The sequence below is a fragment of the Anguilla rostrata genome, chromosome 15, assembly GCF_018555375.3.
Source record: "Anguilla rostrata isolate EN2019 chromosome 15, ASM1855537v3, whole genome shotgun sequence".
NCBI classification, from domain to species: domain Eukaryota; kingdom Metazoa; phylum Chordata; class Actinopteri; order Anguilliformes; family Anguillidae; genus Anguilla; species Anguilla rostrata.
In genome coordinates, this window is record NC_057947.1 from 14155369 (window position 1) to 14182388 (window position 27020).

At 47.6% G+C, this 27020-nt stretch overlaps 1 protein-coding gene across 1 annotated transcript in view; it reads right to left on the minus strand.

The window, feature by feature from the left end:
• Positions 1-1203: 1203 nt before the first annotated feature.
• LOC135240415 (protein diaphanous homolog 3-like) overlaps positions 1204-27020 on the minus strand; it is a 343268-nt gene continuing 317451 nt past the window's right edge. The window contains exon 28 of the mRNA XM_064309839.1: positions 1204-3847. Within this exon, the coding sequence (XP_064165909.1) occupies positions 3537-3847 (311 nt within the window). The 3' untranslated portion in view covers positions 1204-3536. The remainder of the gene's footprint in view (positions 3848-27020) is intronic.

A 27020-nucleotide genomic window follows, 5' to 3' on the forward strand; every position in this document is an offset into this window, starting at 1 on the left:
CTGGTCAGTTGTGCTGTCACACAGGCTAGTCTGTGTCTGTTAGGTGAGGGCTGGTTCTCTCTCCTTCTCACCTTTGGAGGGGGAGGTGTTTTATTCCAAAGGGGTAAAAATATAGTATTCTCCCCCCATCTGCTAATGGTAGAGACAGTTTATCTTTGGTAAAGCAGAGAGGATGAGAACAACTGTTCAAACCATCAATATTATACAGTAAGTGTATGCTACACTAGAACTCTCCCAGGCAGATTAAGTTCTGCACACAGACAGGAGTCATTCTGGGAACTGGCTACTGCAATGACAGGAGAACCGTCGCAGGAGAGAGTGGGGAAAAGTACTTGCTTGTAAACTAGATGGTATCCTGGCAACAGCCAAAAGAAGGTAAAATATAATCCAGTTTTTGTGCTCTCCAGTTCATGTGCACCTGCAGACTTTGTGATAGACGTGTAGGCTCATTCCCCAGTTAACTCCTTCAGAAACTCTGCCCCTCACAACACACAGGCAGGCACACTGTCTATGTCACACACAACACCAATGTCATTTTAACATATGTACAGTTAATAAGGAACATGATTAAAGCTGGAAAGCTACTCGACCAGTCGTCTGGATTTGCCGAATCTATCTGTCCCATTAAAAAATAAAACGAAGCGAGCGGAAGCTTAAAATGAGATGGGCACGTCTGAAACACAAAGGGTGTTAGTGGGAGAGAAAATAATATCACACGAGACATTTTCCACAAGAACTTTATTTAAACCACCTGACAATTACGCCCCTGAAACGCCATGGCTCTGTAAGGCGGCGTACATGCAATTAGCGTTTCATTTTCTGCTGCCTACACGGGGAAGTGTAAATAATCCCAGTGAACCCTGGGACGGCCGTCCAGCCCCGCGCCAGTTCTGCCGCTGAGCTCACAGCCCAACACCGGGCGCGCGCCAGGACGGGTTCAGAAGGAACCTACACCTTTGGAAGCTACTGGTGATTATTATTTATACAACAATAACACTGTTGATCGCGGGTGGCACTTTTCCCCATTAGGTGAAGCACCAAACAGGTACTGATGCAGAAAATGAGATTCCCGTCGGCAGGCTCCCTAACCCGCCAGAGCCTTTTCTCCCTTAACGAACCCAGCTCAATGACAAAGTGAAATCCAATTAATGTTTCCAATACATTATCAGGCAACCCACACAAAACAAGCGCGATACTCACACGGAGGTTTGCTTTTTTATTGCATAAATGACACTACAAAAGAAGCTCTTTCATTCACAACACTATCCCCTAATTAAATACTCATGGTGTTCTGCAGGAAACAGGAGAACACTATTGAATTGGCCAAGTCAAAGCAGGGGGGGAAAAAAATCACTCAGAAATAGATTCCGTTGTCTTGCTCAATTTTAAGTCTAATTATTGCACTTTCTGAATAGATAATCGCATTTGCGGTGCTCAAGAGAAGATTATGACAATTAACTGAAAATCCCCTTGGTGTCTCAATCAAATTCAACAAAACAACATATTAAAAAAAAGAAAGAAAAAAAAGAAAGAGAAACATTTATCCTAACCCAACAGGGAAGTGCTTACAATTTACCAGACGAATCTTGTTAATGTAATAACATGTCCAATCACACTGAGATAATGAAAGAAAAAGTGACTCGGAATCAGCCAGTTTTATAGCAAGCAGACCATCCTGAGACACCACTAAGGATCTCTTGTTTAAACCGGATGCAGACCATGACTTGTATTCAGGGGTTTCTGTTTAAGACATAACTTCCCGTTGGCAGGAATACCCATAAGTCCATCATTAAGTGGGAGCCGTAAGACAAGGGAATGAAAGTAAATGTTATATAAAGTACTGTATAAAAGGAAGAAGGAAAGTTCTTGTATGAGCTAAAAAAAACAAAAAAAAAAAAACATTAATACAGAAAACACAAGATCTCGAATGATCTAGAAGACTTACATTTACACAGAAAAAACAAAAATGTTGCATAGCCAAGTGTACGTGCATATTTAGCATGGGTATATATAAGTGTGTTTAGATATAGAAGAATATTTAGTTTTATTTATACAATAAAAGTGTATATACATGTTTGACTACAAGGCTTCCATGACACACAGATTGCAGTGTTCAGGTCCTATGCTGGGTTGTTTTGATGTGTCATTGAATCATGCTGGTAAATCACCCAGGTACCATTTTTGGCTTTACCAAGACACAAAATAGACACTGAAGACAGCATTCCCATTTGTTAATGTGAATATAAGTATATATGTTAATTTAGATATTTAGACACAAAATGTGTAAGTAAAAATCCAAAGACAAGCAAAAATTTAGAAGGTGCATAATAAATAGCAAGGATCAGTAATATATTGCTCATAATCAGGATGAATTTTTGTCAAGCTCTTTGGCAGTCGGGCTAGGCTGTTTATCTCCTTTTACGATGCATAAATGCAGTAGGAGAATCACTAAATATTACGTGTTCCATGATCACTCGCATGAAAAGTCATGGGGAAGCCAGGGACCCTAAAATAAACTGAGTGCAGCTGATTTAAGACTGTTAACCTGTGTTTTATTACAATTTCAAACAAACTCTAACGTGTCCATTTAGGATCAAGGCAGTATAATTGTTACACCCTATGAAGGGAAAAGTGGCAGAATTTGCTGAAAAGAAAAGAAAAAATCTTGCACAGTATCGCTCAGATGTTCCAGAACAAAACGCCTGTCTCGGTGAGAAAGGTCAAAGAATCAGGAAGGAAAGGTTAATTGTTAGACTTCTGTTCATTAGAAATGGTGACTTTGCACTCTGTTGTGATGAGTCTGTAGACTTCAGGAAGGTTATCCTGGAGAGTGTGTGACCTGGGCCTCGCTGATACAATAAAGAGAGAGCGCCAACCGCAGGAAAGAGTACAGAGCACTGCACAAGGTTGAGCACAAAACAGCAGGAAGGACAGACAACTGGAAACAGACCAGGGTATAAAGAGTAGACTACAGGAAACAGACCAGGGTAGAAAGAGTAGACTACAGGAAACAGACCAGGGTATAAAGAGTAGACTACAGGAAACAGACCAGGGTATAAAGAGTAGACTACAGGAAACAGACCAGGGTATAAAGAGTAGACTGCAGGAAACAGACCAGGGTAGAAAGAGTAGACTACAGGAAACAGACCAGGGTATAAAGAGTAGACTACAGGAAACAGACCAGGGTAGAAAGAGTAGACTACAGGAAACAGACCAGGGTAGAAAGAGTAGACTACAGGAAACAGACCAGGGTATAAAGAGTAGACTACAGGAAACAGACCAGAATATAAGGAGTAGACTACAGGAAACAGACCAGGGTATAAAGAGTAGACTACAGGAAATGGGGGGAGAAAGATGACAGACAGACAAAGTACAGTGCAGGCTACAGGAAAGAGGACAGACAGGCAGAGGACAGTGTGGCCTACAGGAAAGAGAACAGACAGACGGAGGACAATGCAGGCTACAGGAAGGAGGACAGACAGGTAGAAGAGAGTGCAGCTACAGGAAAGAGCACAGACAGGCAGAGGACAGTGCAGCTACAGGGCTCTCAACCTGGCCAGCAGGGTTTCCACATCACTCTCTCCATTGGCAGGGCAGACGGCTGGCTGCGCCTCCCCTTCCCTCTCACACTGCGTCTCTGCAGCGCTCTGTCCCTCCCTCTCGGCCTCCCTCTCGGCCTCTCTGCCGGCCCCGCTGTGGTTCTGTCGCCTTGCGGGAGCTTTACCGCGGGCAGCAGATGAATGGGGATCAGGCTCGTAATTAAGATCCTTGGCGATGGGCGCTCTTGTCGAGTTGAAATTGATATTCTGCCGGGACCGTGACCTTTGCAGAGGTGTCTTCTGGTTTTCTGTGGGGGGAGGGTGAGCAGAAAGAGAAGGGGGGGGGAGAGGGAAGCAGAGAGAAATAAAAAGAAATCAGGATCTCATAAAACTCCAGAGCACTCTGAAACTGGGCCACGGGAAGTAGTCATTAGACTCCAGATACTGATGAGCACAGAGAGAGGCGGGCGGGTGGGCGGGAAGCCGCGAGGTGTCAATCAAGAGGATGACGCAAACCACCGGCGCTGCAAAACCCCCGAAAATAATTAAACGGAACTGTCCTCGGCCCAAAAAGCGTCCCGTTTGAAGAGCTGCCCGCCCCCGCACACCTGCGCCCTCACGCCAACACTCCAGCCCGGGAAATAAATGATCCTGATGTGCAAGCGGCGGTGTTACCGGCTCCAGCGCTGCCTGCATTCCAACGCACCGCCGGCCCTGCCGCACGCTCGCCCCACTGCGCCAACTGCTCGCGCTTCATGACAGGAAATGACATATCCCACCAGCCGAACCCGCCCCTTTTTAAAAAGCCTCCGGCGAGGGCCGTGTAACACCCCAGACGAGGGCTCTTCCAGGCGCTTGTTAATAAGAGACGGAGATCTGGACTCATTACAGCACCCAGACCAGGGACAAGAGGCTCAGCACGAAACAGAGGAGACTGACCCACTGTGCCTCCCACACTAGGGCTGGCACAATCATCAGTTAAACAGTGCTTATCCTCATTTATTCCTGTACAGCCTTTGACGATAAATGAGTTCATTCATTTGTTACTATTATGATTGTTGTAATTTACTTTATAATCTTTGAATAATTTAAATGCCAAATCTAAATAATTAGTTGAATCATTTGACCCTTCTTGTTGACGATTTTAAAAAGTTGGGTGACTTGCAGAAGTCAGTGATGAGTCGAGCATAATTTGCCATTTGTGTTTGAGAGCTGTTCCTCGTAAAAAGTCCAAACACAACAAATTTATTTTCTCATCTGCAAGACCATCTTCCGGCTCAGCACAGTCAGTGCAAGTCAGCCCACATCAGGCCTACGCAGGCAGAGAGAAGACAAATTACAGGAGATGGATTTTTCTTTTCATTTAGACTGTGAGCTCAAAAAGAGTCTAAACAATTTCGAACAAAAATATAGAAAGGCTGCTCCAAAGGTTGTTCACATTTCGAACATGCCTTGTTTTTCTCTTTTCTTTTTGTCATGATTAAAAAAAGAAAAAAAACAATTAATACAATTCATACCATAATACAAATGTTTATTACTGCGATACAAAATTCCCATATCGAGCCAAGCTTTTCTGACACAAATGCATGCACACACACAAACACACACACCCATACATATACATACACACACACACACAAACACACAAGCATTCGTACATACACACACATATACATACATTTACATGAACACGCAAACCTGCACACACACACTCATGCATACACATACACGCAGACACACACACACACATAGATAGATAGATACACACACACACACACACACACACACACTAAAGAGACTTTTCTCATTCCCCTCCCTTCCTCCGTCCATGCCTGTGAAAAAGCGACGCACGTTATGAATCACACCCCCGGCGCGGACGCTACACGTCAGATAAAAAGGAAGGGCTGCATATTCATACGACCTTGAGAGGGACGCAGAGGAAACATGAGCTTGACATGACATTTAAAGTTTTGGCGGTTATTGGGTAAGAGATATCCTATCGGCTCATCGCTCCGGCGGGTGGCGACGTGTTTTATGACCGTGGCAGGAACGGCTCCGGCTCGGAGACGGCACTCGCCGCGTCGTCGTTGCCGGGCCAGGGGGCCGCCGCGTGATGGATTGGCGCTTTGCGCGGCCGCGCGGGTAATCTCGCCACATCTCCCAAAATAATGAAGCCGCAGTCTTCCAGCGGAGTCGTCCGAATTAGCATCGCACTCCATTATCTGGGAGAGGAAATGCGGAATGATGAAGAAAAAAACGAAACAAAAACAAAAATCTAAATATGATGAAGAGAATTCCATTAACCGGCCAGACCGGGCGCACCACTGGGCCAAATGAACAAATCTGCCGGTGATTAAAGTAAGGCAGGAGTTAAAGACACCACAGCACAAATCTTTACACAGCTAGACCTATAACACCGCAATCCCACAAGGCAACTCAAGAAGAAAGAACGAGGGTCAAGGGAGCCATGATGCGGTGCGAAGCGGAGGATCTCCCCTGCCCACCTCCTCACGAGGTAGAAATCGCACTTCATCCTGCGGAGAGGAGCGCTGCCGAGTCCGTGAACCTCGCCGCCCACGGCCGCGCTCTGATTGGTCCTTGGAAAATCAAAGGCGACGGGAGCGTTCTGGGGCTCCTCATGAGAGACGTTTCAGAGATGAGGCGACCTCGGCCCCGCCTCCTCGCTCTCTGAGCGGCGAGATCAGCCCGCTCATCAGAGAAACGGCCCTCTGCCCGTCTCACCGAGGCTGGACCACACAAAGGGCCCGGCCCCGCTCTTCAATACACGTCCTTCTCACACATCTTTCACACATCATCACATTCTCCTCTGTCGCTCTGCACTTTCTATGAAGCGCGGTGGAAGCCTACGCGTGCGTGCGCTGCACTCACACAGCCACACGCTTATTAAAACTGCACCGGCCCAAACGGCAGAGTTTTAAGACTCTGCTCGCTGTATGCGGGAACAGGAGCCATTAGCCTCAGACACACTGGAGAGGGTCTCTTTTTTGGGAATGCCCCCTGCTAATTTTATGGGACGGCAGTGTCACTTGCGGAATCGTTCGCTCAGTTTTACGCCAGTGGAGAGAGCACCTCCGCCAAATTTCTTCCCACGTGCTTCGAGAGAACTGGTGGCATTAGGCAGCGGGCGGCTGATTCCGTGCATGTGATAAAGCTAATGAGGCCCAGGCAGGCTGGATTAGCCGCGCGCTCCAGCCTGCCTGCCTGTCTGTCTGAAACTCAGCGAGCACAGGCAGACCATTAAAGGCAGCCCGGCTCGGTCACACAGGAGAACACATTAGGACACATTAGGCCTGCATTAGGCTATACATGTCACTGATGAGTGCCAGGGGAACAGGGAATTAATGGACACGGACGCAGAAAAAATAATAAAATAATAATAACAATAGAGAAATAAACTTAATGGCTAGTAATGGCCTTTTTAACTCAGTGGACACGGGCCTATGCATTTGCGCCTAATGCATTTCGGATTCACGTCCACCCCCGTTTTTTCCCCCCCGAGAACGTTCGCAGCATTCACAGAAACTCCGAACAGAGAGAACTTTCGCTCACGTTGCCATTCACACATATTTTTTTATTATACAATTAATAAAATAATACCTGCAACCGTAAATATAATACAGATGAAATATGCTGCAGTAAGTAGCAACAGCTCCAGTTTTTCTTGGCATGGGATGAAGTGAAAGGTAATTATGAGTGCTGTGAGATGCTCGGGGAGAGATAAAAATATTGGAGGCGAGATGCGGCACACAGGAGTGTGGTTGGAAAGGCCTATGCTGGCGGGTAATGGCGGAAGCAGAGGGATACCTGAGGTTTAGCAGTCAGATTAAATCATCAGAAACGCATTCTATATGTGTTCTATTTTAAGTATTCTACTCCACGTTAAATGATTATTGTCCAATGTATTTCACTATCACTAGATCTCTGGTTCCTAACGCCACAGACAGAAAATTAAAGAGGGACTGGAAAGGCACCGTGGGGAAATTACCAAAGCTTCTGAAAAGCTAACAGAGTCACATCCTTCAGAAGGCAACACTTCACACTAAGCTGCAGCTATACCTGTCTAAATAAATTGGAACTAATTTGGTAATAAGGGGTTATTACTGAGTAACTCCAGCATAGGTGCCATGAAACAACGGTTAGCAGTATTCTTAATTACGTATGTGAAACAAGGCCAGCCCTGTTACATCTCTCCTGCCAAAATGAGTTCATTCCGTGTCATGAAGACCTTATGAAAATAACAGGCAATGTTTATTTGTTGTGTATCATGAAAATATGGCCTATCAGTGCAAGTATTTACATATACTCACATGTAATTAAGAATACAGCTAACTGTTATTCTACGTTACCTATGTTAGAGTTACTCAGTAATAACCTCTTGCTATTTCCGAGTAACTCCAACAATGTTTATTACACAGCTATAGCTGCAACTTAATGTAAAATGTTATCCTTGAGAATTAGCACAAATACCAAATTCTTCTGCCCCCTCAGGAACACCAATCTCTGCTCGTATACCTGCCCCCCACCACAGGAGGGTGAGAAGGGATCCTCTTACGCAGCTAACTCCTCTGACCCGCGCGTCTGCACGCTGAAAAGGCAGGGCGAGCCGCGGGCAGGGCAGGGCGAGCCGCGTGCAGGGGCAGCCCGCTAAGCGCTCCGCGTGCTAAACAGACGGGGACGTGATAACCGAAGAAGGGAAAAAGAAACGGGGAAATGGAATCATGAATCAAAACGACGGCAAGGTTTTGCCCCAAGTCGCGTGGAAAGGACCCGCTGAGCAACGAGCGGGGAATTACCGCCGAGCCGCGTGACGAGCAAACGCTAATTAGGGGAGCCGTTCACCAGATGAGTCTGCAAAAACCCAGCTAAAGCCCCCCCACCGGTAGTTACCCCACCTCTGACTGACCCTTCAAGAGACCGGCGCAGAGCCGAAACAAAATGGAGGCACAATGGAAATATTAGACTAAATGACTACCTAAAGTAAAGCTTGTGAAGCAACCCCAAGCCTTTCCCTATTGCAATTCATATCAAAGAGCTTTCCCCCTGTTGAACTGGGGTCTTTATTTCTCCTTCCTCTGCTTCTTCGCTCTTAAACCTAATGCTATTCTCATCATGTACTTAAGAGCGCAATGTCTTTGTTGAGACACAGAAAGAGAATGGCTAATGCTGCTGATTGAAAAGCAGTAGTGCACTTTAGAGGAGAGCTTCTCTCTCTCTCTCTCTCTCTCTCTCCCCCTCCCTCTCTCCCTCTCTCTCTCTCTTCCTCTCTCCCCTCCCTCTCTCCTCTCTCTCTCTCTCTCTCTCTCTCTCTCTCCCCCTCCCTCTCTCTCTCTTCCCCCTCCCCTCTCTCTCTCTCTCTCCCTCCCCCTCCCTCTCTCTCTCTCTCTCTCCCCCTCCCTCTCTCTCTCTCTCTCTCCCCTCCTCTCGCTCTCTCTCTCTCCCCTCCCTCTCTCTCTCTCTCTCTCTCCCTCTCTCTTCTGCCGACTGATTGACAGGCTCCATGCTATGGTACACTACTGCTATTGTACAATCGCTGCAATTTACAAAGAGCAGCAATGGGGTCCTGGAATCCCACTGCATTCAACGGCACTGAAAAATTAATTACGAATCGCAACAGCTTAATGGTTATTTGAACCCAGGGAGGGAAGCGACTGTCATCAAATTGCATTTGTTACGGGGGTAGAGCTCCCATCTAATATGCTTTCTGATGATTTTGAGATTAAACATATTTAACCAGCCATAGGGAGAAGGGAGGGGGGATGAGGGGGGTGATGTCTGCTGTTGGCCGACAGATAAAATATCCGTGTAAACAAATAGTCAGCAAGTATTTCACACGAAGAACAGCTTGAAATAAACAAATCTGATTTGGCTCTGAATGCAAGGTGCATTTCAGGAAGGGGGGGGAGCAAAAGGAATGAATCAAAGTTATCTCCGGCAGGGAAGATCGTACTGATAATGATTTTGGTGAGGTCTCTCTCTAGGCAAAACCGCATTTTATCTTAAATCTGTTTTTTAAATCATTATTTGTTCAGATAGTTTGTTTAAGCAGATATCTTTTCAGCTCATCGACACTCCTTATCCCCCCGTTTGCCCGACTCATAATAGATACCGTATTTTTTGTATTGTTAAATATTATATTTCAGGGTCAGGCAGTTGCTTAAGTTTTTTAAAAGTTTTTTTAAGTTTTTAAACATATTTTTCACTGTCACTCCAAAGGGCCTCTGTGATTTCAGGGTCATTTCAAATAATTCTATCTGTGTATACCCACAGATGAACCCTATGCACACGCACACGCACACGCACACACACACACACTCAGACTCAAACGCGCTCACGCCCCAACAGAGGAGAAAAGGGTGACCGGACGGCCCTCGCCACACAAGCCACACCCAAAGCTGAAGAACAGCAGTGGTTCAGGAACTGGGTTTTAGATTCAGAAGTGCCACACCTGCTCCCTTAAGAAAGTTTCTTAAGCCGAAGTGCTTCAGTACATGTCCAGCTGTTTGAAAGGACTGTCTCTAAGAACACTTAAGATGAGCAAGCTGCTGTGGACCAAGGCGTCTGCTGAATGGCTCCGTTGAAAATGTAAAAATGTGAGAGCACTTTCTAACTTTGGGAGGAAGAGAGACATTAAAGAGACCACTGTAAATGCAGCAGGTCTGCGGGACCCTCCCATCCCCACCTGCCAGAGGTGGTGCTGGTGACACCTGATGCAGCAGGGCAGTGGATTTACACCACAAACAGAAACAAACAGCAGTGACTGAGTGTTGACCAGGCAGAACAGCGCCCTGTGCACAGCTCTGTCAGAGCCCCACCACAGACTGGTGCTGACGCAGAGACCTCGCACTGGCCACGCCCGACTCTGCGCTAACGCCATTCACACGCTGGGACTGACTGCACACATCTACAGCTCTGCACTCTGCCAACGATGAGAGAGTGTGTGTGAGAGAGAGAGAGAGAGAGACACACAATCCAAAATAAACTAAAAAAAAAAACCAAAAAACATGTTTTACAACAAGTTCTCTTGTCATGCAAATAAAGCATCTCTGAAGTGGGGAGGCGCTTATGCCTTCAGAGTAGATGTTTCTCCAGGTGCAAACTCATCATGTAAAACGGTGTAACTACCCGCTAGCCTGGCGCGGTCTGAGCGGTCGATGAGTGAGCGAGGCAGCGGGTATCTGACTCCCATGGGGGCGTGGGTGGGGGTGCCCCCCCCTTCAGCATAGCTCTCCTCCCTCCCCTTGGGTTTCAGCCATTGTTTGCTGCTGTTTGTTTTTTAGCGCGGTGCTCTGGAATAATGAATATGTATACGCCTGCTCACAAACAACAGGCCGGCTCCCACTCCCACGCGCTGAAAACTAATATTGATCACCAGCTTGTTTGGGTTCCGCAGTGTTTTTCAAATGAACTTTTTTCTTATTTCGCCTTCCTACCCGATTTAAGTCATTTTAAGGTAAAACAATACCCAGCTGTACAATCACAGCAAGGAACATAAGACAAAGAAACATTTAGACCATCTGTCAGCATTTCAGAAACTAACTGCTTCATTGAACATAGCAGTCTTTCAAAGGAAAAAGAATAATAATAAAAAATTAAAAACTCAAATATGGAGAATGTGCACAATACCATTCAGTACTGATGACAATCAATTACAGGGCTGTTAAAATTCTGATCAAGCTTATTGTTTTGTACATCAAAAAAGAAAAGATTAAACCATTCTTCTTTTGAACTTTCCACTGAAGTTATTTTCACTTCTTTGTACTCTCCCTCCACCCCCTGCCCCCCTCCAGATCTTTCATGTCTTTTATACAGCTACCTTTATTCACAATAGTTTGTATTCCGCGAGGAAACCCATTTCGACAGGCCTCAATATGCACCTCTCCCCTTTTCTGAAACACACGGTGCTTATAAATTCAAAACAGCCGAGAGTCATGTTCCATATTTCATTGAAGCTGAATATTTAAAAAGACCAACCCACTCAAAAACCGATAAAAAACCTTTTCACTGGTTTGTCTGTCCTATAAATAAGATTCTGCACGTCATATCGCATTACCGCTAACCGCATCACGAGAGCGGCACCGACACGCCGCTGCGGCGAGAAGCCGGTCCGTACGCGGGCTGTGTGTTCCGCCGGGGTGCTGACAGGGAGAGAGAGAGGGAGAGAGAGGGACAGAGAGAGGGAGAGAGAGAGAGAGGGACAGAGAGAGAGGGGGAGAGAGAGAGAGAGAGAGAGAGAGAGGGAGAGAGAGAGGGGAGAGAGAGAGAGGGAAGAGAGAGAGAGAGAGAGAGAGAGAGAGAGAGAGAGAGAGAGGAGGGGAGGGGAGAGAGAGAGAGAGAGAGAGACAGAGAGGAGACAGAGAGAGAGAGAGAGAGAGAAAGAGAGGGGAGGGGAGAGAGAGAGAGAGAGAGAGAGAGGAGAGAGAGAGAGAGGAGGAGAGAGAGGGAGAGAGGGAGAGAGAGACGAGAGGGGAGAGAGAGAGAGGAGAGAGAGAGAGGAGAGAGAGAGGAGGAGAGAGAGAGAGAGAGGAGAGAGGAGAGAGAGAGAGAGAGAGAGAGAGAGAGAGAGAGAGAGAGAGAGAGGGAGAGAGACAGAGAGAGAGAGAGATAGAGAGAGACAGAGAGAGAGAGGGGGAGGGAGACAGAGAGAGAGAGAGAGGGGGGGAGAGAGAGAGAGAGCGCTGGCTTGGGTCCCTGTGTGCGCTCAGTGGGGTGGCAGCTCAGCTTCCACACCGCGGCTGCCCTGAGCGAGAGGGGAGGTTTGGCTGAGTCAAGTCCAGGTGTGGGGCGGCCCCCACTCCACCGCTCTTTATTCCTCCCACATGCCTCGCGTTCATTTCTGATTCCTGGCACTTCCTAAAGTCCTCCTGCGCAGGGCAGTCTGATTAAAAAAGATTAATACTGGCCACGATAATGAAAAACTTTGCTCTGCTTAATTATTTATTTTTTCCTCTTGGCTGCAAATGAAGACGGTGGCCTACACATGGTCCAAGTAACTGCTCCTGCAGTAACAACCATTTACCACAAGGAGCACAACAGAATTATGGGAGAATGAGGATTCATGAACCACAAAATGTACCCAGCTGTTGCTCTGGATCATAACAGAATGCATCTTTGCCATAATTCTCAACCGGTCCCTCAACCTGGCCACCCAATCATCTCCCACTTTAATTGGCTCCATTCCCTCTCCTCTCCACCTCGTGTGTGGGTGAGCGAGCTGGCACAAAATGGCCGCCGCACGTCCCCAACTGCCACAGCTGCAACCTTGAGCAAAGGTACTTAACACGGCTCACATCTACACGCGCGCTGTGAGCTCTGCTTAAATACCCCGCGGCAGCACCAGCCCTTTCCAGCAGGCCCTCCGTTTTTCCCCGTCGAGAGCGTCACAGTCTCCCACGGTCTGGATAAGAGGCTCTGAAATTAAGGCCGAGATGAGTGTGGCTGTGGTTCACCGCTGCTTGTACCCCCGCGCCTGGAATCAGTCAAAACACAAGCAGGATGCGGCTTCCAACCTTTAAGGGACGATATTTTTGCACTCCATTTGCATGAGACCTAATGCTGTGTTCTCATTCTGCCGGAAAGTGCAGTCGCCCATCCCGCTGCGCTCGTAAGAAAAACGACTGATTGGATGACGGACGTGCCTGACATTTCCACTGCAGACAATAAAGCTGACGGAGGAGTGCGAATGTGCTGCTGGTCTCCAGTCAAAAAAGCGCACTTTGGCTCCCCTTAGTCTGTTTACAGATGACAGTGCGAAGAACAACAGTAATGACCACTGCGCGCTTAATCAAATGACGCATGGAAGTACGTTTGGCCAATGAGACCCCCGCATTCGCCTCAATTCACCAAATATAATGGAGCACTGGAAGTTGCATGTTTTCAATTAAACCTGCCATTTCTAGGAAAAGGAGGAGCATTGTTTTGGCTCATAATGTATAATGAGTCTTTCTCCGATAACGAAAAGACATGCATTTAAAAGGTCAACACTCATTGCCATGCCAACGCTAGTTCATTCCCCGTTTGCCCTTATTATTTTCTAATAGCAGAAAATAACTGAATTTGCTTATTTACCAGGCTAAATGTGCAGGGGTTTGGAGACTGTGCCTCACATGAATGAAGGAATAACAGCAGATGTAAAAACCTCCTTGATGACATTATGTGAAGCTCTAGTAGCTGATAAAAGTCTCACTGCGAGACAAAGGCTATCAATATTGACTTCTGCCTGTGGAAGCAGCTCAATGACTGACTAAAACCCTGGAGTTTCTAAATGTTGTCATCAGATAAACTTTTATTTATACACGATGCAAAAAAAAAAAAAAATGTACGACACAAAAAATACCAGGTTTCATATCACAGCCTTAAAAACAGCTTGGTCTAGTTCCGCTATTTTTAATTCATGCACACAATGGGACTTTCTGTAAAGATATTCAAACATCTACCTTCACAACTCTGTGGGGGTCCTCATTTGATAACCATCCAAAAATGAAACACTGTAATATAAATGTTGAATGTGCAAAGACAGGTGAACACAAGTACAAGAACAAAAAAAAAAAGAACAATTCACTTCACACAGACTTTCACAAGAGGGACAAAAGGAGGGGAAAGATTACGTAGTGACACCATTACTGCTGATTAAACTCGGACATCGAGCCCCCACTCCCCCCCCCATGCTGTACGAACGGAGCTCGCGGCACGTCGTTAAGGGATACGCCGCCGTGACGACAAAGGGGCGAGCGCCGCGAGTCTCCTGGGCCGGCGCTAATGGCGGGTTCGGCCCCGGGGCCGCGGCGGGCCAGAGCCGCCCGTTGTTTAGGGGCAATTAGCCTCGACGTTAGACTCCAGTGAAAGTGGTGGATATTCCTTTAAGAGGGGAAAAAAGGACACAAATTAACCGCTGGTTTCGTCTGGCTGCCATCCGGCGCTGCCATCGACAGCACTGAGCCCAGACACGCAATTAAAAAGACATGCACCAGTAACTGCCGCATAAATCTGAGACGCAAGCGACAATGTTTCATTCCTGCCGGTACCAACAACGGAAAATAGATAGTTACCCCCTAATTTACTTTCAATTAGAAACGGCTCAGTCGGCCATCGGAGGCTAAGGGCAATTTAGACCGTACACTAAAATACATTAGAATGTTAAATGCCTTTATTGGAGACCGCGGAAATTCATCAAAGACGCTCTACGGAAAGGCGGGGGCAGCAAATTCAATTTGCCGCCATTCGCCGGACTTTCAGAGCAGGCGATTCCTCAGGAAAACGCGTGTGAAAAACCTGCTTTCTTACGCTGGCTTTCGCTCGGGCGACCAGCCCCCTGACTGAGCACAGGCACAAACGGAGACGACCTGATGATGTCATAAGAGCGGATGACGGGCGGGGCACCTGAGCGAAAGGACATTAGATTTAGGAGGCTAAGAGTGAGAACAGGCTGTACCTCGCACTCAGCCCAGGGTGACCTGCCTTGAACCCTGTGCTTTCTGTAATCCCAGTTCATTCTGCGGGGTATTGCAGTGAGTTTTTACTTTGGATAGTTATTTCATTACTTGGTTCTGTAATGCAGCAGCAAAATTGTTCCCAAGGACAGATTTTTATATTCTTTTGCTCGTCATATTTTTTCAAGTTGAGCCCTGCTAGTATCACCACTTCTGTTCTGTTTGTGTCTTCATACCCCCATTGACATGCTAATCTGTCAGTGACTGAATGGTATGGATTGGCTTGAAGTGAGTAGTCACTACAGCGTCACTGTTGTGAAACTGACTGGGACCTGGAAAAAAAAACTGGCTGTATTGTAGGCCAAATGGAAAACTTCCTGAAAGTTACCCTATTTCCTGAGAGTGACCCGGCTTCCTAGAACTACTTTCTGTGAGTAACCATGCTTCCTGCTTGCCTTGAGACTTCACTAATGTCCTGCTGTTACCATGGCTAAATTTAACTGAAATGAATGACTTACAAAGAGACCATTAAACTCTAGAGAGGCTAGAGTAAGGAATCTTGGAGGATTCTTTCTAGACTCACTGTGTTTTTTTTGGTGACCCTATTCATCTATTGCAGGGAAGATCTTAAGTACAATAATACACTAATAGCTAGCTCACTCACTAGACTCATTTTGTAGATAACAGCCACAGTTATACTGCCAGCAAACCAATAAGAACTCATTTCATTGCAAACAGCAAATAAGTGGCCAAAGAATCAAGCTAGCAATCTACACATAAGATATGAAGTAATTTTTAAAAAGTCAACTTTTACATCAACGAGAGTGTAAAAGTGTCTTCCCAAAGCAAGTTTAGTATTCACAAGTGGGATATAATTTCTCCAGTACTGACCTTATCGCTGCCACTGTTTAAAAACTCATAGAACAAATCGGGCACTTTCAAAATCGTCTATAAAAAAAGCCAGAGGACTAGAATAGAAACATTATGTTGTATGCCAACTCACCAGAAACCTATGTAGGTACAAAAGCTGTCGTTTATTATGAACAATAAAAGTGAAACAGGGGCGTGGTGGGTGTCATCGTACTACAGAAAAACCCCTTAGTTTCACTCTCGGAAAGCGCTTAACAAGAGACCCCAGAGCGGTCTTCCTGGGCGCGCTCCTTCAGTGAAATAAAGTTAATTACATGGCTGTGGCATTGTGCTTATCCAGGAAAAAGAGAACCACATAAAGAGCTGAGGGAGGGGCGTGCCAGACCCCAAACTGACAGACGGCAGGTAGGCACCAGGGAGAGCGCGGAGAGGCTCTTCCCATGGGGAGAAGAAGCCTCTCCTGATCCGGCTTTGATGGTGGTGTGTGTAAGAACAGGGTGGGAGCGCGGGAGGGTAGAGCGGGGCGGGAGAGCAGGGTGGGAGAGCGGGCCATAAGATGTCTGTGTGCTCAAAGTGGAGAGGCCTCGTCAGTGGCAGAGCAGCGCGCAGAGCAGCGCGCAGAGCAGCGCGCAGAGCAGCACGCAGAGCAGCGCGCAGAGCAGCACGCAGAGCAGCGCGCAGAGCAGCACGCAGAGCAGCACACAGAGCAGCACACAGAGCAGCACACAGAGCAGCACACAGAGACTCGCGCCGCTCTGTCCCGCAGTTCCCCTTCGCTTCGGCGATGAAAAACACACACAAACCACCACACCAGCCCGCTCTCCTCTCAGAAGAAAATAGCACAAAAGAAAAAGGAAAAAGAGAAATAACCAGTGGAAGACTGTGGAAAAAGACCTGTGCATCATAGAAACTAGGTTTCATTACCTTCCTTGCCTTTCTGTCCAAGTACAGAACCTGCTATTAGTCCAACAATCATCAACGGTATACACTGGGAAGCATCGCTGCAAAGGTTCCTTATAGGGACGAGCGGGGTATATACAGATGAGGAATATACAGGTCATCCAGTGCAGCTCTTTCTCATCCAGACAGAGCTGCTTCCAAGCCCTGGGGGCTCCTTTAATCACAGTGTGCTTTCTGTGCTGCAGCGAGAGCAGTGAGGTGCGCTTCATATGAGACTGCAGGCCAGGAGGGGCTGGGACTGGCACAGGGAGGACCGTGCACTGTGTCACAGACTAATACCCGCAGACACGGCAACAGCAAACAGACAGAGATAGGGGAATGAATCGATATCGCCACAATTGGATACAATAATCCCCCTCATTGTCACTACGACAACAGCACCCTCCTCCCTGTACGCGGGCTGAGAGAGTAACAGTGCAGTTTGGCAAACAAACACACTTGCACGCACGCACGCACAAACGCACACACAAACGCATTCACGGCATGCATATATGCACACACACACACACGCACACACAAACGCATACACGGCATGCAGAAAGGCGCACACACACACACACAAACACACACAGCGTACACACCACGGACATTAACAGAAAAAGCAGTGATCTTCACCTGCGACCTTTGCCTCCATCACAAGACCAAATGAACTCCATCCGCTAAAGACAATATAAGAGACTTCATTATGCCTGAGGCGCATTTCAAACAGTGGTGCGGATGGGTCTCTCCTGAATCTCAATGTGTTTTCCCCCCCAGAGGGAGCTGACTCATGCACAGACCACCTGAGGGAGTGATGGACGGCTGCCATTTTGTGTCAGAATGCTCACTGTGGGACGTCTGAAACAGCGAGGGCAGGATTTATTCACCAGTTATACTGGGCCATGATTATAGGGAAATTGCACATAGCCAGACCCCTCTCTGTGCAAATTTGAATTAAAGCTGGAGTTGGGGGGGGGGGGGGGATATGACTTTTTCCTTTCCTCCTCACTAAATCTTTCTGTGTATGCTGCATCTTAAAAAACTGCAGGCCCTTTTGCTTGTGAAAGACTCTCACTCTGAACTAGTTTAACACTGCTGTGCTCTGGTGTATGGTGTATGCAGTTTTAAGGGTAAAGTACCGGAAAGCATGGCATATAGCATAGGCCTATGTATTTACTTAACACAATAACTGCAAATTACAGAACAAACTTGCGCTTAACTTTTTTTGTTTAGTATTTTTGTCATGATGACATTTATGAATTTGACATATACAATCACACGGGCACGCACGCGCGCGCATGCACACACACACACACACAGACACAGACACAGACACAGACACAGACACAGACACAGACACAGACACAAATCCCAGTTTGGGAACTCCTGCAGTTTCAGACAGGCAAACAGTTGAAACGAGTGAGTATTCCTCTACTGGATCATAAATGCAAAATTTATGATTTCTCTGTACTAAACCCATCCGAGATGCAGGGCTATCTCAGCGTGTCAAATTTTACGTCAGGAGCCATTGCTATGAGGGACTCGATGCGGAAGGAAACTCAAGAGGGTGAAATACAGGACTTAATCACTCCCGACTGAAGAGCAGGGGGCGGACTTCCCCCCGATGATGAAACATTAGGTAACGTTGGGGTTGCTACGTGGAAACCAGCGGTCTGCGCGTCCTCGGTGCCGTCAGAGGTCAGTAAACTGGGGAAACTTTGCCGGGGCGTTGCGAGCAGCGCCCTGAGAGCGGGCACGCTGGCACTGCCAGGCTGAAAGGCGCGGCCGTTTCGCTGGCTTTATCTCGGCCACGCACTGAAGGGCCGGAGCGTCCCCGGCGGGTTTGAGATGGCGGCCGCGTACGGGCGGGGTCGAGCTGTCGCGCGCCGATAGCGGAGTGGACTGGAATCTTAATCTTCTCCTTCCTTCGGTTTGCCCCTAAATCAGGTCTGGCTGAGCCTCGCCTCGCTCACCTTAATCCCGCGCAGAGCCGCGCCGCCGCCGCCCCCGCTTTCCGGAGTCTTCCGCGGAGCCGTCTTCGCCCGAAAAGCCCTGGGCCTGGGCGCGCTCTTTTCTTTTGCCCTGGAGCGCCGGAAGCTTCCAGCGAAAAAGCCCAGCCACGGCGGCTGTGAACTTATCGCCAGTGTGTGTTTTTGCTCTACACATCCCGCGCAGCGTCTGAGTTTCGCTGAACTGCAGGATAAAGATGCGGTCTCACTTTTGCCAAACGTACATAGGAACAGGAAAAAACTGCAAAGTATTATTTCTGACCAAGAGAGCTGGAGCTCTACCATGGGGTGCGTCCGACTGGCTAAAAAGCAAACACCAGGTTAATAAACACCTTCTCCAAATGACCTAAACGAAATCCTCCTGTAGCAAGCAGTACAAGAACTCTGTTTCTTTCAGAATTTAAATAAATGTAATAATTAATTTAAACCCCAACTGGATAAACTCGGCTTAATATCAGAGTATTAGTTTTCTTTGGTTCCATTAAAAACGCAGATTTTGATTGCACAGGGTCTTTTGGAGAACTCCCTCAGCTTGCCGCAGTGTTTGGCAAAACGGGAAATTTCATTTGGTGTATCTTTGAGGGATCCGGGGATTTGAGCCCGTCACCCCCGATAATACACAAACCCGATTACCTGCACAGCGCTGGCGACGCCCCAGGAAGCAAACAGTCAATGGCGGAGGTAGGGAAATGGGCCTGGAATTCATTTGGGCCTGTCAACGGGACGCGCGGACAGAGAAACACGTGTTTCCCCCCCCCAAGGCAGGCCGGTGAGGATTGGGGAGGGGGGGGGGGGGCAGTGAGGGAGGTAAAGATTATTCCTGGCAGCTTGTATGCTGTCAGAGGGGTCGCAACCTCCCCGGGACCCCTCGCTGATTCTAATCTTCTCGCAGAAATCACTAAACACTCGCTCCCTATTTCTCCCGGCGGGCTGACGTCTGCAGCCCGGGCCTTTAATGGAGGAGCGGGGGGGAGCCGCGTGGAGCCGCGTGGAGCCGCGTGGAGCACAGCAGCACATATAATTGACTCTTCAGAGAAACATCCGGATCACCGGCCATATTTATATTTTCATTCCGGTTATTGAGTTCGGTGTGCCCGAGAAAGAGAAATGGGGGGGGGGTAAAGACGACGTGTCAGCCACAATCGGGTATGCTAAGCGCTTTTGCGGGAAACGAGGTTAAGCGGAACAATATTGCGATAACCAAATGTTGAGGGTAAATTATTAATATCACGCTACTCTAGAATGTTCAAATCGGATTAGCGGTCGTCGCACATTTCGAGAAGCGATCCATCTGGGAAAAATGAGTTATTGTTTTATTATTGCTCGTAAGGGCGACTGGTTCCTGTTACCGAGAGACCTGCTGGCAAAAGCAGGAAATGAAACCGCTCAGAAGAAAATTAAAGAGTATGTAATTCTGTTTCCATTTAAAGACACACTGAGCCTACAGACAAGAACAAAAAGGGTGGGGGGAAGAGAACAAAACAGCGAGCGGAGGAAGTCAAGCAGTCATTCCATGCCTTCTGAAGCTCACTTAAATCAAAGAATCCGTCGCTCAAACAAATGATATGTGATATAGCCTGGGGTACAGACTACCTATTAGTTTAATACAACAGTGAGCATTAAAAATAGAAAAAGGAATTACAAATTATGTGCAGGGAAGGGAGTTATGCAAACATCGCTTAGCAAGAAAACCTTTCTGTAAACTGGAATGCTCCCGGTAGCCAGCAAATCCGACTGGTAATGTGTGTGACTGAAATGTGAATTCCCCACTGGAGCGGAGCTGGCCCTTCCCATGGGGATGATGCACACCACACAACGCAGACCAACGGCGCAGACACACACACAAGGCGCAGACACCAACACACCACAAACAGCGCGACACACACACACACACACACACACAGACGCGCAGACACACACACACACAGACGCGCAGACACACACACACACAGACGCGCAGACACACACACACACAGACGCACAGACACACACACACACAGACGCGCAGACACACACACACACAGACACGCAGACACACACACAAATATGTAGATACACACGTGCGCACACAAAACACACACAGACGCGCAGACATATGCACACACACACACACAAATATGCAGATACACACAACCCCACACACACACACGCGCAGACACATGCACACACACACACAAACATGCAGATACCACTCGCAACAAACACAGCACAGAACTGCAGACACAGACCCACACAAACATGCAATCCAGTGCGCACACACACTAGGGCTGTCAAAAAATATTCGAAGTTCGAAAACTATTCGAAAATCTTTTTTTTTTTTTTAAAGTTCTAACCTAAATTTGAGCAATCGAATATTAGTTTTGGATCCCGCGTTTTGTAATTAACATGAATATACAGGCTTAATTTCATGCGGCGAATCATGTTCATGCACACAAAGTTCATTTCCTGTGCTAACGTTACTTCCTCTGTCAACAAAAAACGTTCTGCCCTGGACCCAGGGCAAGTGGATCGTCTGGTTTTCCTTGCCAATAACCTCCGGTGATACTTTCAGCTCATGGACACCTAACGTTACTGGTCAGCTAGCCTCGCGAGCCAGTCTGTTTTTTCACTTCGTTCAACAGATCTGCTCAGCTAACAATTTAGGCTAAATAATGTTCCCATGTCAGGCTACGTTTCCTTTCTGTTCTGAAGATTTTGATAAAATTGGGTGATGAAAGAAGTTAAACAAACTAAACAGAGTAAGTAATTTATGTTGTTTTAGGCTACAGGTATTAGCCGATATTCTAATATATTTGAACTCTAACTAATTACAAAAGCTAATATTCAAACTCAATTTCATGGCACTTTTGACAGCCTTAACACACAGACACAGCACCACACAGGCACCCATACATACAGATCATGCACGCGACAGCACACACACCGCAGACAGAACCGCCACACACATGTAGACACGCACCACACGCACACACACACACAACCACCAACAGACAGCAAATCAGACGTCAGCCAAGCAAAGTTCAAGAGAGGTTTCACACAGCTACAAATGTACTTGTTAGTGTAATTGTCATTTGCAGGGACGTGCTGAGACGGACTGAATGGCGTGTCCTCGATCACGCATGTCCCACAGAGCACGCTGGGAGCCACACCTTGAGCAGAAGCCCGAGCAGAAGCTGGGCCTGTGGTGCAGCGTAAGAGCAGAAGAGCAGGACCCACACAGTCAAAAAAAATGAAACCACTGAAAGGGTAGAAAAATACCCTTTTATTTTTATACAGGGAATGACTACATATCATAAAAGTGCGTTAAAGGGCAAGAGTGTGTTCAAAAGTGCGTTGTCATAAAATTATCTGAAAGGGCAAGAGGCGGGTAGGGCATTTCAAGTCCACTGGTCAAATTTAGAAAGTGGAAAAGATAAAAAACTATTTTTTATGACCACTTGAGTATTACTCATGAATCCACACTTACTGATTCAATTCAATCATCGCATGTGAAAAGACTGATAAGTTGACACACCCACAATGTCATCTAGTGTGACATAATAATAAAGGCTGCTGAAATGTTTTTTTGGATTACCCATAAACAAAATTGGCGAAACCTTAATATTTAGACAGGCCTAAATGTCTACCACTTCACAGCTGCTATGGAGTACTGCAATTTCACAACCCAGGTCTTCGACCCCTACACGACTTTCACTGGTGCCAACCATCAAATAAACCAAACCACGAGCAGACCCCCCCATCTGATGTAACAGTCTGTGATGTAATTATTAATTTCCCTGAAGGCCATGATGTAATCGCTCAAAGGAGTCCGAGATCACAGGACTCTCCCATCTCAGTCTGGGGCCTCCTTTCACATTGGTTTTTAAGAATATCTCATTGACTTTCTCATTGTGAAAAGCCCGTGTAAAAGGGCCAGGTGGAGGCAGAGGTAGCGGTTAGCCTGGGCTCTGGTGGCAGTGCCGGGGTAATGAAGTTTACTCTGGGGGGAGGGGGGGCAGCTGTGACCCCAGGCGGCTGAGCCGTGTCCGCCCGTGACCTTGCGCGTGTGATTAAAGGCGCTGCGGGGGAGGGGGGTGTGACTGCGTGTCGCTGCTGCAGCTGTGCGTTCCCCTGCCTGCTGCTCAGTCCGCCCGTCACGCCTCTTTAACCAATCAGCATGTATTACTCATCATGATTTTAAATGCTAAGTACTATAGATGCACGCATATTTATCTTCTTCCACCTTTTGACACCCACCCCCAGATATATCTATCACAGTACACGTAATTCATTATTTTCCCTCCTTGGATTACCACTGTTAAGTTTCATCAGTCAAATAACATTGTTAAAATAAACAATATTTATATTACTGCCACCATGTAATACACCGAACACAAGGTCACTGATGGCTGTGTGTGCTCCTAACCTGACATTACAGAAAGCAGCCAAAGTACATCAGAACACACAGACGCAGCAGTCAGTCACAGCCCCAGACACGCCCTAAAGCATGTTCCCGCCAGCGGCACGTTAAAGGTCATTGGTGGAGCTGAAGCCCCGCCCATGTTGGATTATGACTCAACAACAAACTGCCCCTAGGTTTATAAGCAAAGCACACGGAGTTCTCTCACATCAGAACGTCTGGACAGGCTCACTGCACCGTAAGGCTATGAGCCTGACCAGTGATACAGGATGAATAACTGAGGTCTGCCATCTTACCTCTGAGGACAACTGAGGTATAAATCCAGTCAGGTGAAGAAGCCTGAGAAAGGGATAAGAGTTGAATGCTGAAATCTGCTAAAGGGCCAATGAAAAGGCTCTCCTCCTGCCAGCTAAAGGGACAATCCCCAGGACGCGGCGTTAGCTCAGGGTGCTCTGTCAGGCATCGAGCCCTGCGTACGAGGTCACCTGCTGCTCTCTCAGGTTACGCGTGTTCTGGGGTGGGGGGGTGGGGGCAGGGGGGAGGCGGAGTCACCGCGGTACGGCAGGGTGAACGAGGCCGGCGTTGGCCGGGAGCGGAGCGCCCGTCCGCACGCTAGTTCGGAGCGGCGGGAGAGCGCGCTCGGGTGATGGGCGCTCCCCTCAGAGAATGCGCAGCCGCGTCTCGCCTCGCTCGCCCTGAATTTAAAAACACAGGTAAGGGAGAAGAAAAACAACCCAGGGCTGAACAGCATGAGTCAGCCGCAGCGATACGGCGGGTTAGGAACAACGCTGGCAGCGCAACACGGATCACTCACTCCACCGCTCAGGCTCACATTCCTCCAGGTCCCACTGCTCATAAACCAAAAACGCACCGTCACAATGCAGGCACACGCACTGCCGTCAAACACACGATCCTACAATTTCACGTTTTTCAAATAATAATAATACTAATAATAATTTGAATAATAATAATACAGCATTAATTTCACACTGATCACAACCCATTTTAAAGAACTGCCAAGATAACAAAAATCAAATTTTTCATTTTCAGGAAAAAAGAGACAAAGCTCTCCTCTCACCTCCTCTCTGAAGACTGACCTGAGGTCAGTAGAGAGGCCTGTCATGTAGGCAGCTTGGTTTGTGACATTCACTCTGGACGCTGACCCCAGATCAGCTGGGAGACCTGGCCTGCAGGAGGCTTTTATTTTGGCACTGAGAAAAAAATGCCACTGACTGGAAGTGAGACCAGTAGAGACCAAGAAGTGAGACCAGTAGAGACCTGAAAGTGAGACCAGTAGAGACCAGGAAGTGAGACCAGTAGAGACCAGGAAGTGAGACCAGTAAGAGGCGCTCTCCAGGGGGCCCATGCTGCCCTGCTTTCTGGGGCAAGCCCCAGCTGAGCTGATCCCCCACCCCCCCGTTTCCCCGGAGAGAAGGGAGCAGGACTTGTGCAGCTGCCAGCAGTGATCAGATCACAGTGCACAGTCAGCAGCGCAGTCATGCACACAGGCAGACAGAGAGTCCAGCGCAGCGTATAACTACTGTGTGCGTGTGAGAAAGAGAGCGTGTGTGAGTGTGTCTGCGCACAAGAGAGACTGTCTGAGTGCCTGTATGCATGTGTGAGTATGTGTGTGTGTGTGCGCGCGCACAAGAGAGAGTGTCTGTGTGCGTGTGTGAGAGAGAGACATAGAGTGTGTGTCTGTTTGTGAGTGTGCACATGTCTATGAGTGTGTGCCCTTGTGCATTTGCCCTCCTGTGCACACGTGTGTTTTCCAATATCTCTGTAAGTGTCTGTCTATTCATGTGTATCTGCTTGCAAACGTGTGTCAATGTAATCGCGTGACAGTGCATGCATGCAGGACTGCGTGTGCCTGCGTATGAGTGATGTAGTCTGAGGCACACATGTTTACATCTGTGCCACACATCACCCCTAATTATCAGCAAGCGAGGCACGTTGAGCAGCAGAAGCACACCGCCACATCATCACTTCCCCCATTAACCAACATCCACCATTAACATCGTGCAGATGCGCAATATATCCACACAATTACAGTTATTTCAAATTGTAAATATATTGCAAGGAAGAGATCGATAAATGAAGCAATTAATGTAAGATTTAAAAGCCAGCAAACAGCTATAAAGTAGGCGCTCCGCACTGCACAAGCCAAACTCGGCTTCATGCATTTAAATGCACTTTAACTGTGAAAATCAACATAAATGCATTTAATACACTGTTAATCATCCAACAGGGGTTTCATTAAACCAGGAGAAATAAAAAGTCCCAAGATGAACTCACACAGCAGCTGCACATCCACCCCCCACTGAGCAGGCTTAGACACGGGGATGGGGGGAACTGGAACCACCAATCATTACCCACAAATCAAGGGGCTTCATTTTCCCCCACCAACTGCAAAGCCCAGCCAATCAGGGAAGACCAAGAGGTGCCACACGGTACACTATATGACCAAAAGTATCTGGACACCCCTTGGTCCGGGGCTGTTTTTCAGGTTTTGAGCTTGGGCCCCTTAGTTCCAGTGAAGGCAAATCTTAATGTCAGTGTAGACTCTGTGCTTCAAACTTTGTCGAAAAAGTCTGGGGGAGGCCCTTTCCAGTTTCAGCATGACAATGCCCCTGGGCACACAGCGAGGTTCACATAGAAATGGTCAGGTGTCCACATACTTTTGTCCATGTAGTGTATGAATATACAAGTACACACACACACACACACACACACTTTAAACACATTGGCCACGCTGCCACATATCTTCCAGAAGAAAGCGAGACGGATCTTTGCATGCTGTCACTGAGACGAGCCAGGTGGGTCTGAGAGCCCAAACTGCGCTTACTCCTTATTAGCTTTGCCCAAGTCTTCCTGGCTTATGGAGCATTTCCAGTCATAATTAGTCTCAAGGCTTCCACACACACTCGGCTGACCCATTTCTCCTCAGGCGTTCTGAACATATTGACATCGGTGACCACTCAGAGTGCACATGAGCAGCAGACAGGGCTGTGGACGGGTGCATGTTACTGCCGTTCCACCCACACGCTGCGTTAGGAGGGCAGCGGCTGTAACGCTCTCCGCTGATGCACTTGAGCGTGAGCCAGGCTCTCTTCCACACACCGGCCCTCACAGTGCCACAGGAGGGGGTCGGGGCTGGTGCCCCACGCCGAGCGAAACCCATAGCCCGTACCCATAGCCCGCAGGCACCTGCCGTTCTGGGTGGAACAATTAAACGACTCAAAAATGTTCAATAGCGACTTATAACAGTGCTATGCCGTGGTAATGAAGGTGTTATAAGCTTAACGAAGGATTAGACTTACAGATCATTACAAAGCTTTGATTCAGCCATGTACTTTAAATAAATGCTAAACAAACACCGATACAGTATGTAGGCGCGCACCCACACACACACACACACACACTTTAAACACATTGGCCACGCTGCCGCATATCTTCCAGAAGAAAGCGAGACGGATCTCTGCATGCTGTCACAGACGAGCCAGGTGGGTTTGAGAGCCCAAACTGTGCTTACTCCTTATTGGCTTTGCCCAAGTCTTCCTGGCTTATGGAGCATTTTCAGTCATAATTAGTCTCAAGGCTTCCACACACACACTCGGCTGACCCATTTCTCCTCAGGCGTTCTGAACATATTGACATCGGTGACCACTCAGAGTACACATGAGCAGCAGACAGGGCTGTGCATGGGTAGATCACGCCTGTGTAATTCATCTTGAAGGGGAAACAGGAGCAGGAGTCTGTAGATAGCCATTCTCCATAAGAGGAGGGAGAACCCATTTCCCTTTAGGAAGCAATCCTA